General features: G+C 49.3%; 4 protein-coding genes across 4 annotated transcripts; 3 read left to right on the top strand and 1 right to left on the bottom strand.

Annotated features, from left to right (window-relative positions):
- Positions 1-3402: 3402 nt before the first annotated feature.
- On the bottom strand, positions 3403-4847 carry DACRYDRAFT_13449 (uncharacterized protein; the record flags this gene model as incomplete). The annotated part of the gene is made up of 6 exons (XM_040770979.1): positions 3403-3609; positions 3662-3860; positions 4040-4155; positions 4207-4395; positions 4449-4644; positions 4825-4847. 6 exons carry the CDS (start codon positions 4845-4847, stop codon positions 3403-3405), a joined length of 930 nt encoding a protein of 309 aa, XP_040632323.1.
- Positions 4848-5435: 588 nt separating this feature from the next.
- On the top strand, positions 5436-6750 carry DACRYDRAFT_19931 (uncharacterized protein). The gene is made up of 5 exons (XM_040771725.1): positions 5436-5576; positions 5646-5730; positions 5779-6215; positions 6270-6284; positions 6341-6750. Exons 3-5 carry the CDS (start codon positions 5910-5912, stop codon positions 6527-6529), a joined length of 510 nt encoding a protein of 169 aa, XP_040632322.1. The 5' UTR covers positions 5436-5576; positions 5646-5730; positions 5779-5909; the 3' UTR covers positions 6530-6750.
- Positions 6751-7635: 885 nt separating this feature from the next.
- DACRYDRAFT_103912 (uncharacterized protein) lies at positions 7636-8877 on the top strand (the record flags this gene model as incomplete). Its single annotated transcript, XM_040767839.1, has 6 exons — positions 7636-7696; positions 7743-8020; positions 8070-8148; positions 8202-8509; positions 8565-8579; positions 8626-8877. 6 exons carry the CDS (start codon positions 7636-7638, stop codon positions 8875-8877), a joined length of 993 nt encoding a protein of 330 aa, XP_040632321.1.
- A 1637-nt stretch (positions 8878-10514) lies between these two features.
- DACRYDRAFT_113551 (uncharacterized protein) lies at positions 10515-11811 on the top strand (the record flags this gene model as incomplete). Its single annotated transcript, XM_040769654.1, has 7 exons — positions 10515-10581; positions 10628-10905; positions 10950-11028; positions 11082-11197; positions 11249-11389; positions 11448-11462; positions 11512-11811. The coding sequence occupies 7 exons, from the start codon at positions 10515-10517 to the stop codon at positions 11809-11811; spliced, it is 996 nt and encodes a 331-aa protein (XP_040632320.1).
- Positions 11812-13085: the final 1274 nt, after the last annotated feature.

Raw genomic sequence — 13085 nt, 5'->3', positions numbered from 1 at the left:
TACCTGTGGATGATCCTAAGAGACCAAGTCTGAAGAGACAGTCCCCAGGCAGAGTAGGCCTTATATTTATACCTCTGTGGTGGAACCTGCTAGAACATCTTGCTTACTCAGCCTAGTCAGGTGATCAGGTCATATGACCAAGGATGAGGTCATATGAGATCATGCACAGCCATGCACAGCAGGTCACCTGACCATCCAATCCTTCCAGCAGGTTCCAGCACATGCCAAGGTATACCAGCTACTTCCATGTCATAAAGGCTTAGTCATGTCTCTTGACCAAGCAATGAGCTGGTGCCCTGACATTGCCAAAGACACCCATTCTCTGTTGACCAACACAATTACCTTGCCCAAGCCACAGACACCTATGTCAGTCAATATTGTGGAGGACCTGCTCATCGAGCTGCTAGACCAACCCATTGCTCTTCCAGCAAGTTGACCAAGCTCACCCAGCAGAATGGAGGTCAATGATGTTAACTATGACACATTCCAAGTGGACAGCATTGACCCTGATGATGGCATCCCTGTTTGTTTGCTGGACATTCCACAAGTAACAGCTCTGCCAGAGTTGGAATCCAACACCCCAGCAACAGATCCTTGGTGATGGTATCTCTTGGTGCATGCCAATGCAGCAGTTTGGGGCCTATGCTTGTTGCTGTTACACATGCACACACAATATCAGCTTCCTCACAGGGCATGTGCATTTCTGGTGACAATGGTTTATTCAATGCTCAAGTTCTTCTGGGTGCTGTGTATGCTCCTGATGCTGCTCCTCCTTGCACTCTGAACACCATGTACAGGTGCATGGGACTCTGGGACAGATTTGAGGTGAAAGTCATGTGCCTGAAGTGCTGGGCATTTGAACATTTTGACAATGAGCAGGTGGATCTGGATCTCCTCTATGACCTCAGTGTAATGATACCCAGCAAGACCGCAGACACCTGGCAATGATTCTGCCTGTGGTGTGCCACCCCTCTGTATGAGAAACCAAAATCCAAAATTCCTTGTCTGATACAGCAAGCTCCCTACAATCTGCTATCTCGACAACTGCTGGAATGTCTTGGTCAACCTGGCATTGAAGATGCCTGCAAGTCATACTTGGATCAGGCTGGAGTTCTGGGGTGCTTCACTTGTGTTCAAGATGGGAGCATATGGAAAGAGATGAAGGCCCCAGATGGGTCCACTTTCTTTCCCTGCACCAGGGAAGAAGCAACCCAACAAGCAGAGCTGCACATGGGAGTATTTGTGTCAATGGACTGGTGAGCATGCCATTTCCTGTACTCATACATGCCCTGATCATTGTGCAGGTTTAATCCAAACAACTCAACAGTTGCTGAAGCACACAGCACCAGACTGCTGTCTGTGTGCATTGCCAATCTCCCCACAGAACTCAGGTATGTCCATTGACTTGCAAATACAACTTACATACTTACCCAGTCTCAGGTTTTGGGTGCATAACCTCTGCCTAGTAGGTATTCTACCAGGTCCCAATGAGCCCAAATGCAAGGAACTTCAGCACTTTCTTTGGCCACTTGTGGATGATCTGGAATGGCTGTATCATCATGGCATCAAGACTGTCACACTGAAGTATCCTGCAGGTGCGTCAGCATTGACCAACATGATTACCTTAGGTTGGCATTCATCTCACTTGACCATTATTTAGGTTGTGTGGTCTGAGCTGTCTTGCTTGGGGTTATTTGTGATCATCCAGCACTCTGCAAGATGCTTGGATTCACAGATCAAAGGCACAGCAAGCAGCCATGTATGCAGTGTGAAATGTCTTGGGAGGACATGATTCAACACAGATGGCTCTGCGGGGCAGGTCTGGCCTGAGATGGAGAGCTGCATAAATGTTGTACAGCCCAAATGTATCAAATGCAGCATTCAGGAGCACCCAAGAATCAAGTCAATAAGTACTTTTCATGATATGGAGTGCAGTGGTCCAAGTTTTTCCATTTGCCCACTTTCAACCTGGTAATTCATGGGGTGCTTGACCCAATGCATCTATTTCTACAAGGTGAGCCCACTTGCTCTTGTGGACAACTTACTGACTGCAGAACAGGTGCAATCAAAACACTCTTCTACAATGGATGGGTTCTTGGTGGAAAGGAGGAGTATCTGGTTCTGAGACAAGGTACTGAAGCAGGCACACAGTGGGAACTCGATGAAATTCATGAGATTCTTGCAATGGTTAGTGCTGTGCATGCAGGATGTTGTCACTTCTGGCTAAACTGCCCACAAGTTTGAAATGCCAGCTTGGTGTGCCAGGCTACCTCTGAAGGTTGGATACCTGGCCAGTGGTAACCTAACATTGGATGAATGGCGAGCTCTTGCCATTCTTTATGGTCCTGCTGCTGTGAGTAAAGTTTGACTTATTGGTGCGCCAGTTACAAAGTAGCACTAGCTGCCTCCAGTGCTCAACAAGGTGCTGTCACAGGACCTGATCCAAAGGAAGAGAGTAAAGAAAGGAGCTGCCTCTGCAACTGCGACTACCCAGCCCCTGCCCACAGGATTGCCTGATGATTTTGTAGATGTAGCAGACCAGACAAACCTGCCCAAACACCTGCATCCTGATGCACCAAAGAACTTCCTTAAGTTTGTGACAGCACTGAAGATATTCACATGGTGAGAGATCTCCAAGGGAGACATCCGGCGCACAGCCAGCCTGTATTTGGAGTACTTCAAGGAGTATACAAGGGTAAGCACATCAACCAACATGATTACCTAACCCCAATTTCCTAATAGCTTGATCAGATCTATGGAGCAGCCAATATAACCCCAACTTTCCATTGGATCATGCACATGAGCAATCAAATCCATCAGTATGGCCCAGTTCATGGATTTTGGACTTTTCTATTTGAGCATTTGAACAAGGTTCTGAGGTTGATTAAGACCAATGGGCATTGGGGTGGGGTTGTCAAAGTTACATTTGCCTGAGAGTTCAAGCAGGAAGTAAGCCTGGCTAGACTGGTAAGTATATCTTTCCTTCCCAGATCAACACATGTGGATCACAACTGGATTAAGCAAGGTGCAGTAACAAACCATGATATTATGTCAAGCACTATCCTACTGAGTTGAATCTATTCTAGAGCAGCAGGGAGGTGTAAGGAAAGAATTGACCATAGAAGAAAGTGAGTTGCTTTCTTCAAAGTTATCCAAATGGTTATGGGATGTGGGCTAACTGAGCATTTTATGCACAAGACTTAGGTGGATTGTATGATAGCTACAAGATATGGAAGATATCCACAATCGTCAGTTCTGGGGGTGGTATTGCTTCACTGCAAGTTTGGACTTTGTTGCTCTTGACCAACATGGTCACCTTACCATCAAGATCTGCGGCATTCAAGCACCAGCGTCCAGGATGCTGTTGAGCAGCTCTATGGGAATGGCGGAAGGGAGCTGTGTCTAACGGATCCAGTCCAGCTGCTTCAGGAGCTCCTCCCCCTTCCACAGCTCATGGATCATGCAGTTGTAGGGTGTCCAGCTGGGCTTGAGGAAGAAGGTGCATCTGCAGTCAATTCTTTTGGCCTCATGGACTTTGCTCTTCCCTCTCCCCCAGGCAGCTGACTCCCTTGCATAATCTGCAATGGCTCCTTGGAAGAAGTGCCACAGCTGTTATTTGAGTGAGTAGTGGTTGACCTGGTTTAGCCTTCACTGGACTTACTGCCTTGTTCAGCCATACAGGTTGGCACACCTCCCAGACATCAAGATCCGGATCATCCCTCTCAAAGACCAACAGCATGCCCATTGCATACAGCCAGTCTTGCCATGTCTGGCTCTTCATTCCATCTTCATTGCAAGACCATTCCTTGCCGACCCAGTGTTCATGCACAAACTGGGACTTGAAAATGGCATGATCCAGGCTGTGCTTCTCACAGAAAGTCATGAGGGAGCAGCAAAGCTGGGCAGCTTGCTGATTATTGGTAAGCATGTGCTTTGATCCTTCTGGGTAAGGATGCTCACCAACTTGTGCCTCTCAAACCTCCTGGCTGCCCTTGCCTTCACAATGTCTCCCACCCCACCATCAAGCAGCACAGCTCACTGAGCTTTGTAGATCTGCTTCATATTGGGCCATGAAGCATGGCCAAGCTCCTGCAGCATGGGCAAGGTGAGCCACTTGTCCCGCAGTTCTTTGGGCACATTGCCAGCTGAGTTGCCCTATTTCCAGTAAGGTAATCATGTTGGTCAATTAAGCTACTGCATGCTTACCGATTCAGCCTCCAGACCCATCCTGGCAGCCCTTGTCTGTATCAGCTTGTTGGTGGGATCATTAATGTCACAATGGAAGTCAGGGACAAGGAGATTGGTGTTGCCTGAGAGAGGGGTGATGCCTTTGCATGGCATTGTAGTGCCATGCTCATACCTGACAAGTGAGTACATCATCTTGCACACTTTGGCCTAACAAAGCAATGTAAGTCTCTCACCACAGAATGGAATGCAGGTTGACTTACAATGAGGTAGTTGCAGGCATGTAGCTCTTCCTCACCCAGGTCTTCCCAGGGAACAAACCCCACATTTAAATGCAGACGCTTTGAACTGGAGCAATGAGGGGCACTCTCCAACACTTCGACATGTCTCTTGAGGTCTTGGAGCTTGCTGTCTCCCTGGTAGCTGGCATCTTTATCATTGGTGTGCTCTGTGGAGGGACTGGGAGATGAAGATGTTGGAGGTGAGTAAGGTAATTGTGTTGGTCAACAAGATTGCCCTAACCTATTAATGCCTTCAGGATTTGTCCACAGTGAGTCAAGGATATGGATCAAGATTGTGATTGCCTGGTTCCTCATGTTTTCAGGCAGGGTGTCAAATAACTCCTGAAAACTTGCACACAAGAAGTCAATGGCAGGGCTCATGGAGAAGAGAAATTTGGAGAGCTGCAGGGGTCAAACAAGTGCAGGAGGGATATCATATACCAGAGGAAAGAGTGATGACCAGTTCCCCCCCTCCCAATAGGGGCAGTTTCTAGGCAGGAAATGTTTTTTTGATGCAACTGTAGACAAGGCAGGCAAATTCTAGCTTTTTGTATATTACATAGACAAGAAGCCATGAAATAAGATGGCCTGCCATAAGCTGTGCTAGGCCATGTCCAGGGAGACTTCTCTTGACCTTCCCTGGGAATATTCCAGAGGTTCTTGACATAACATCATTTAGATAGTGCAAGATAGACTATATTACTCTTAGGTCAACCTGTAATGGTTGACCAAAAATACCTCTACTAGGGGGGGGAAAGGGTAACTTGCTCAGGAATGACACCATCTGTAACATGTGACCTTGCAGCACCTAAAACCCTGTCAGGCCAGGTAACCCTGAAATGCGGTGAGTTAAGGAGGGAAAACACATCAGTCACGTGCCATGGCGGCAATCGACGATTGAGGCGATCTCCCGTTCAGCACAATCCCTTCTTTGCACCACTTCATGCGATGTACCCATCAACAGTCCATCGACCTTTCGTACCTATTTGAAGCGTCGCCTGCTCGTCTGCACTCGTACTAGATCTGTTTGCGGTCGACTTGGTTCAACCTCGGCTTAGTTCAGCTTCGCTGATTCGCACTTCCCTATCTGTCATGATCTACGATCAGGATGTTCGATCCCTGCCATGTTCAAATACCAGCCTGAGCTGACAATTCCAACGGTTTTAATTCGACATCTAGAGGCGATCCGTTCCTTTCAGCAGTATATCAGAACCCGGATAGCCGTACGATTGATGCGCTCAATGGAGGATAAACGGCTCCACTGGTATTCCAGCGCCGAAGGATCCGGACTTGGGAGGCTGATGGTTGGCAGATTTACCGCTGTTGGATAGTCTGGTCTCGTTCTTTCGGAGTCGTACTCATCCCGATCATCATCCATATCATCTATACTGGTTCGTCTTTTTCACATTGCTCCTAGAAATAACGCTGGCGTTCGTTCAAGTCATGAGTTGCGTGCTCAACATCTCCCTCGCCAACCTTTCTGAGGGAGAAAGCATCTTCGACCCTGCAGTCAAACCATGGATCGTCTCCTCACTCGCAATCTCTGTAGGCCAGAACGTCATAGTGACCTCACTCATCGTGTACAAGATCCTGTCGGTGAACAGGCGAGCCACCGGGAAATCCCATGGCACCCTGGGCAAAACAGCTCAGATGCTCGTCGAGTCGGGCGCATTGTATGTGGTCACTGTGTTTGTGTACTTGATGACCTACGTGGCGAACAACAACGCACAGTTCTTCATGATAGACATTGTGCGTATTCGTCACGGTTCCTCACACCTCAGTACTTACCGGCCACTTGCTTAGCTTAACCCGGTCATCGTGGGTCCCAGCATGTCGCATTCGTCTACCATGTCGCTAACCGAGTGATATCACAGGGCATCACATTCTCCCTCCTTGTCGTTCGGGTAGCGATAAGACGATCGAACCCGCTTTTAAGCATAGAAGACGCCGATCCTCCATCTCAAGAACATCCAACCGTTCAGTCCATCGTCGTTTCCGTGCACCAGACACGTGTTTCCGAGGGCATGGATTCAGTTTCTGATCTTGAACTTGGGTCGAAATAGCGCGTGGGTCGTGCCGGCATGCTGATCTTATTTTAACGCAGTGGTGATATCAATTGATGTGTACAACAGTGGACGGTTCTAGGCACGTGCTGTGCGCGGAGGACTTCAGACTGGTCTGTTTCTGTACGCTAGTATATGAAAAGAGGGGGCCATTTCCCTTGGATGTGAAGCATATGGTGCAGCTTTGGACCATTGTAACTGTGTCTGGTTTTCTTAACATCGTAGTGAGGAGATTGTTTGGCGTACATTACAGTTAGCTTATATAAGCAATAACTATACAGTTTTATCGTGCGTGCGGTGTGCGTCCATCTTCTCCCTGCAATAAGCCGCTTTCTCCCTCATCTCGCTCGTTTTCAGCACCTCGATCGATTGGGGATAACAATGGACCAAAACGAAAGTCTTCTATGGTGCTGTGATTCCGAAATTTGAAATCCGCCATCGCCCAATTGCAATGTATCAGGACCAACTAGGCTATGCATGCATGCACTGCAACCCTCAGAATGAAGATGATATCGGCAATAGATGAAAAGAAGAAAAATCCATGACTTGCTGGCGGTCGCCAGCGCAAACCTGGAAAGCGCCCATCGGGACCACTCCGCATGCGTCTCGAGCGCTTGAGAAACCGTCGAACAGCATCGCGATGGCATGTACTTGAAGATCTCGGAAACAGGTTGACACCTCTGTTCCCGGCCTTTAAAGTGACTTCGGATGGCTTGCCCTATGCGTTAGGCGAACGCTTGGATCATCAACACAAGAAAGTGATCGACTTGTCCTGCAATAAAGGGGGCTTGGCACTTAAGGCCGACCATTTCTCCACGTTCTCCTGGCAAAATGAAGGAGAATTGTCATGTTAGAGATTGCGGAAGGTGTGCAATACTGTACATTTCGTTCAGTACCACATACAACTGGTTTCTGATTTCTGATGTCTCGACTGGTGGATTCTGACACCTCGGCTCGGCATCCTAGGAGCGTCATGGAGCCGGGTAACCTAGACGGCGTTTATCGAATGTGCCGTGTCTTTATTTCGCTGGATGGGATGCAAGATCTTATGCTGTTGGATCTTCGTTTGCGTTATCCACCACCTCTGGGATTGAGCGACTCCCAGCATGGGCATCCCCGTAGACAGAGCGACTCTAGCTGGCCTGTTCGCCAGTTCTGTACTCTACGGTATGTTTGTCCTGTCACTTCGTCCATCATGCTAACTAAGGGAAAGGCATGTTCTTGATGTTACTGGCTTCCTGTCTCTATGTATTGCTCTGTAGACGAAATACGCTCAACCCAAACTACTTGCTCATTCTCGCTGCATGCTTGATGCTTGTGGTGAATACGTTCATCCTGGCATTCTCCTTCTCAAGGGTTCTCGATGCATTTATCTATCTGAAAGGGAATACAACAAGCCCGGACGAGTACCTGACCATGCTATCACAGTGGAAGGAGGTCGCTAGGACCTCAGCATGCTCGTTTTACATATTCGTGGCCGACCTCACCCTGGTAGGTTGGGCTTATACGGACCAGGAATCGACTGATTGACTCGTTTCAGATCTATCGATGCTGGATAGTCTGGTCTCGATCGTTTGCGATCGTGTTCTTCCCAATTATGATCCACATTGCCTACATGGGTGAGTGATATCCCGAGATCAGGAGAAATATATGCTGATGGTGAATATTTGAGTGACAAGCATTTTTCTCAATGTCAATCTGGCACACTTACCTCAAGGCGCTACTATATTCGATCCAGCCGTCAAATCATGGATCGCAGCAGCTCTTGCAATATCCTCAGGACAAAACGTGATCGTAACCTCGCTCATTGCCTTCAAGATCCTCTCGGTGAACATTCGAGCAACAGGAAAACGACTGGGAACGCTTAGCAAGACAGTTCAAATTATTGTGGAGTCGGGACTGACCTACGTGATCACGGTGTTGGTATATCTCATCACGTATACGGCGAACAGCAACGCGCAGTATGTCATGATAGACATCGTATGTGCATGCCTTTGTCACGTCACCGCTGTGAGCTAACGTCTCGTTTCCTCAGCTCAACCCAATCATTGTACGTGTTCCAGCAGCGCTGCGCATAGTTTCTGAACGATATAAAGGGAATCACATTCAGTCTTCTTGTTGTACGAGTTGCTATGAGACGAGGGCCAGAGTCGTCCAGCACGGATGAGATTGCCCCATCTTCTCGACCTGAAGTGCTTCGACTTCCCCAATCGGTTGTGGTTACTGTGCAGCAATCCGAAGTCGTCGAAGGCCTCGACTCAACATCCGACTTGGATGTTACCAAGTATGGCACCACATCAGGCCTTCCGTTACGGGATGTTGAGTTAGAGCATGATGTTGCGGTTTGACCGTCATTAATGAAGTTTGTGTATGAGCATCTCAAATGTGTTCACTTCTGAACACGGAAATAGCGAGACGCTGATAGAGACTGCAGGACATCAGAGTGTGTATCTATCCGGCTGTACAATGCAAGGAAGAGCATATCTAAGCAAAGGCTTCGATGCATTATCATATGCTGAGTTTTCTGATGTGTTGGCAGTTTCGTTTGGCGAGACGTCCGGCGAACGCGGACCTGGTGAGCTGGCGAGCAAAGTAAGAGATGCTCAGTTTTACTGACCTGGTCCACTATACTGTATGTGGTAGTGTTTCATTTGAACACTGAATAGTCCTATATAAATTTCAAAGCTTGAAAATTGGAAGATTGCTAGTCAGCAATACAGTCACCCAGTCCCGTACTTGAGGGAATTCCTCCGGTGCCCCCTCCTCGGAGATATTGCTCCCACAATGCCCCTCCGGAGGCAAATGCTCAGAATGCCCTCTCCTTCACGTGCTCACATCGCGGCGCAGCATTTTCACCTGGCAGGCCAGGAATCATCTAATACTACAGGGGTCCTGTTTTTGGCACATTTAATTAAAAAATAAGCTACAATGTATTAATATTATGAAAAAATTAAAACAGAACCTAATTCAATAATCTCCGCCGGTTTTTTTCAACTTCTCTAACCCTGCTTGCTGTCTTCGAGATATGTTTGGCCCCTCTGGGAAGGCAGGACCCCGAGCTTACCCGTTTTGCTCTTTTGACACGCAAGGAAAGCTGCACACTCCGTGAGCACGTGAAGGAGCGGGCATTCTGAGCATTTGCCTCCGGAGGGGCATTGTGGGCGCAATATCTCCGAGGAGGGGGCACCGGAGGAATTCCCTCGGAGGAATTCCCTCCCCGTACTTTTCAAGCCCTGCTTCTTGTTCCACGCGGTCGTTCGACCCTGCTCGCACCCTCTCCACACTTCGTCCACCTGGATCTGGATAGAAACGCGCGTCCCATAGCGCTCGGAGCGAGAATGGAAACAATCATTCCCCTATGTTTGCCCCTCCCATGTCGGATCAAGGAAGTTTACTGTCGCAAAGCTATCCATGCCGTACTCTATCCGGGTGCACACCTCTCGGGTCTGATGTACAAGCGCCTTCTCGCCGTATTCTCCGGTATCTGGTTTGATAGCTGATCTCCCTGGCAGCCATGCACAGGGTCAGGCTATGGTCCCACTAGCTGCTCGGGTATGAGTTATGCGCTCATCTTACGTCCACGTGAGTTCTATAAGGCGATACTGCCTGAACACCTGGCAACTTGTTCTCGACCAATCCTATGATGTCTCAGATTCCCGTTAGTGCTTATTTTCAGTGATCATTGCTTTGTTGAAGTTTTCTGGGGTGCACAGATGGCTTGCTCTCTTCGTCTGCCGGCATGTGCATGAGGGCAGCTTGTTGATTCCCAGCTAATGGTGAGAAGCTTAAGCAACGAAGGTTCGACACTGGAGCTGATTCCAATATGTTCTTGCCAACATTGTCCACCACCTTCATCATGCGTTGCCGACGGCGCACAGCTTGGGCAATAAAATCCCTCTCACGGTCGCGTGCGATGCTCTGCTATCCATCCCCGTCCACTGTATTGCTTACTGTCTCCCCATAATACCCCGTGCTGTTCCGTTTGATGGCCGATTCCCTACCCCTGGACACGGCGACATTGGCCGGGTTGTTCTCGAGCTCAATACTCTATGGTGCGATTGTCTCGATCATCCTTGCACGGTGCCTAACCCCTGCCAGGAATTTTCGTCGTTCTACTCATCGCGGCACTCTATATCCTGCTCTACAAACGGAAGACAAGGGAGCCAAATTATATCTTGATCGTCGCAGCATTGGCCATGTTTCTCGTCAACACAACCGTGCTGGGTATCTCCTTCTCCCGCACAGACGACGCCTTCATCACACTCCGGGATGCGCCCGGCGGTCCTTTGGCTGATCTGCAAGATCTAGCGCAGTGGAAGGAGGTGACGAGGACTGCTCTGACATGCACATACTTTATGCTCGCCGATGCTGTCTTGGTATGTTGTACCTTTTGTGTAAAGCAAAGACTGATGACGCACAGATCTATCGCTGCTACATCGTATGGGGAAACAATCTCTGGGTCATTATCCTCCCAATGATTCTATTCATCGCAAGCGCTAGTACGTGTCTTCCTCAAGTATGAGAACCAGCGACTAAGGAACGATGGTGACAGCTGTTGACATATTTATGGTCGTAACGATGGCGAACCTTCACTCGGGCGATTCGATCTTCGTGACAGCACTCCACGACTGGATCGAAGCAGTGATCAGCCTCACCCTGGCACAAAACGTCATCGTCACATCGCTCATCGTCTTCCGCATCTGATCGATCAACATGAAGACAGCGCCGTCCGCAGCTGGGAGTTTGAGACCGGTGATGTCGATCATCCTTGAGAGCGGTGTTATGTATGCTGCGAGCCTGTTCATCTTCCTGATGACCTACGTGTCGGGCTCGAACTCTCAGTATATACTGGTGGACTGCGTAAGTGCTTGGTCTTCCGCGAATTAGCCGCCACTAATAGCACACTCGTTTGATGCAGATCAACCCTATGATTGTGAGCTCCACGCCCATCGTATACTATCTTGATCTAATCCACATCGCAGGGCATTACCTTCACCCTCCTGATCGTCCGGATCGGCCTCGGGATAAATCATGAGCCTTCCTCGCACTTCCGCTCGCACAGATCACAAAACACGCAAATCCAGCCCATCTCTATCGCGGTCTCCCGACACTATCATACCGACGCGCCCGGGGGCGTGCTCGGTGCGGAAGGGACGGAGGACTCGGAGTGGGAGATGGAGAATGTTGATGGGAAGCTTGGAGCTGAAGAGATTGGGAAGAGCCCAAGCGCCAGGGTGAGTAGGACGAGTTTCAGACTTGACGTTGTTGGCAGCGCGGTATAGCTGTTTCTAGGTTGGTACTGTATTTCGAGCGGATTGGAAAGCAACGATATGGCATGTATTACGTGTACAAGGATCGGATAATGTTCTATACCCTTTCAGATGGACGTCTTTCGTCGGAGTTACGCCTGCATGACTAACAACTCCGCCTTGGTCATGCTTTCGGCGGCTCCGGTACAACATCGAAATCGGAACACGTCAGTCCGACGTCATCCCGTTCGGCACGGCCCCTCGGCACAACGGACCGAGAACTTTCCTCATGCGCTCCGACTTGCCCAACTCGGTCAGCACGGCTCTAAACGGCATCTCGGCCATCACGGTCAGTTTGGGTCAGGTCGGCATCAGACGTTGACCAGAAGGGGTACCAAGAGCGGGAAGATCCGGCGGAGGTCGGAGGCCGATTTACGCTCTTCCCGACCGACCGGCCGTGATATCCACGTTCCACGGTCAGATCATGGACGAGGGCGCGTACGGCGCGTTCGGGGAATAAGCACGCGTGGAAATACGGGTGCACGACCAGAGTTCAGGCACATTTAGGAATCAGGGATCCCCCTTTCGCTAGCCTGGGCCGGAACGGGGAACAGCTACATACATGGATATCTTTGTTCTCGTCGTACCCTGAGGGGTCCTGTATCTCGGCATACTTCTGTGCGGCGAAAATATGTGGCTCTGTGAGCGCGTGTAGGACGGTCTTTGAGCTGGTGGTTGCACGGGGATCCCGGAAGAGACCGGAACCGGTGGCTGTTAACTTCATTGTTATTGTCAATATCTCTACTATTCCTTGAATATATTATACAAACGCTTGGTAAACAAGCGGAGCTGATAAGGGCGTCAGCGTTGTCTCGAGTTGGAAAAACTTCCCCACATGCACTTGTTTAAAGCCGTATCAACCAGGGATGGGGCGCCACAGAGCCCCCCGGAACATCACAGCATGCGTTTGACATTTCTCCTGATCCTCGGCATGCGCGCAATCTGAGGAACACAACTTGCTTGTGGGGTCGTTACGTATCCTCTCAAAAACTCACTGATGCCAAAAATATGACGAGTTCTGTCCTTATTTATAGAACTGCTTCGCTCTGAATAAACGTCAGCCAAGAACAAGAGGTGCAATGTAGATGACGTAATCATCTGTATATCCTTTTCAGGCATGCCCGAATAAAGTCTATATGCTCCCTTTTATCTTTCTGTACGGGATCATCTCTGCCGAAGGGATCGTGTTGCTGATAGTTTCCGCACGAACGGGGGCTGGGACTGCGACTTGGAAGGTGGGCGGGCGA

This window comes from Dacryopinax primogenitus (assembly GCF_000292625.1).
Source record: "Dacryopinax primogenitus strain DJM-731 SS1 chromosome Unknown DACRYscaffold_2, whole genome shotgun sequence".
NCBI lineage: Eukaryota > Fungi > Basidiomycota > Dacrymycetes > Dacrymycetales > Dacrymycetaceae > Dacryopinax > Dacryopinax primogenitus.
The sequence above is the reverse complement of the archived record's forward strand: the minus strand, read 5'-3'. Positions and strand labels throughout refer to the sequence as shown.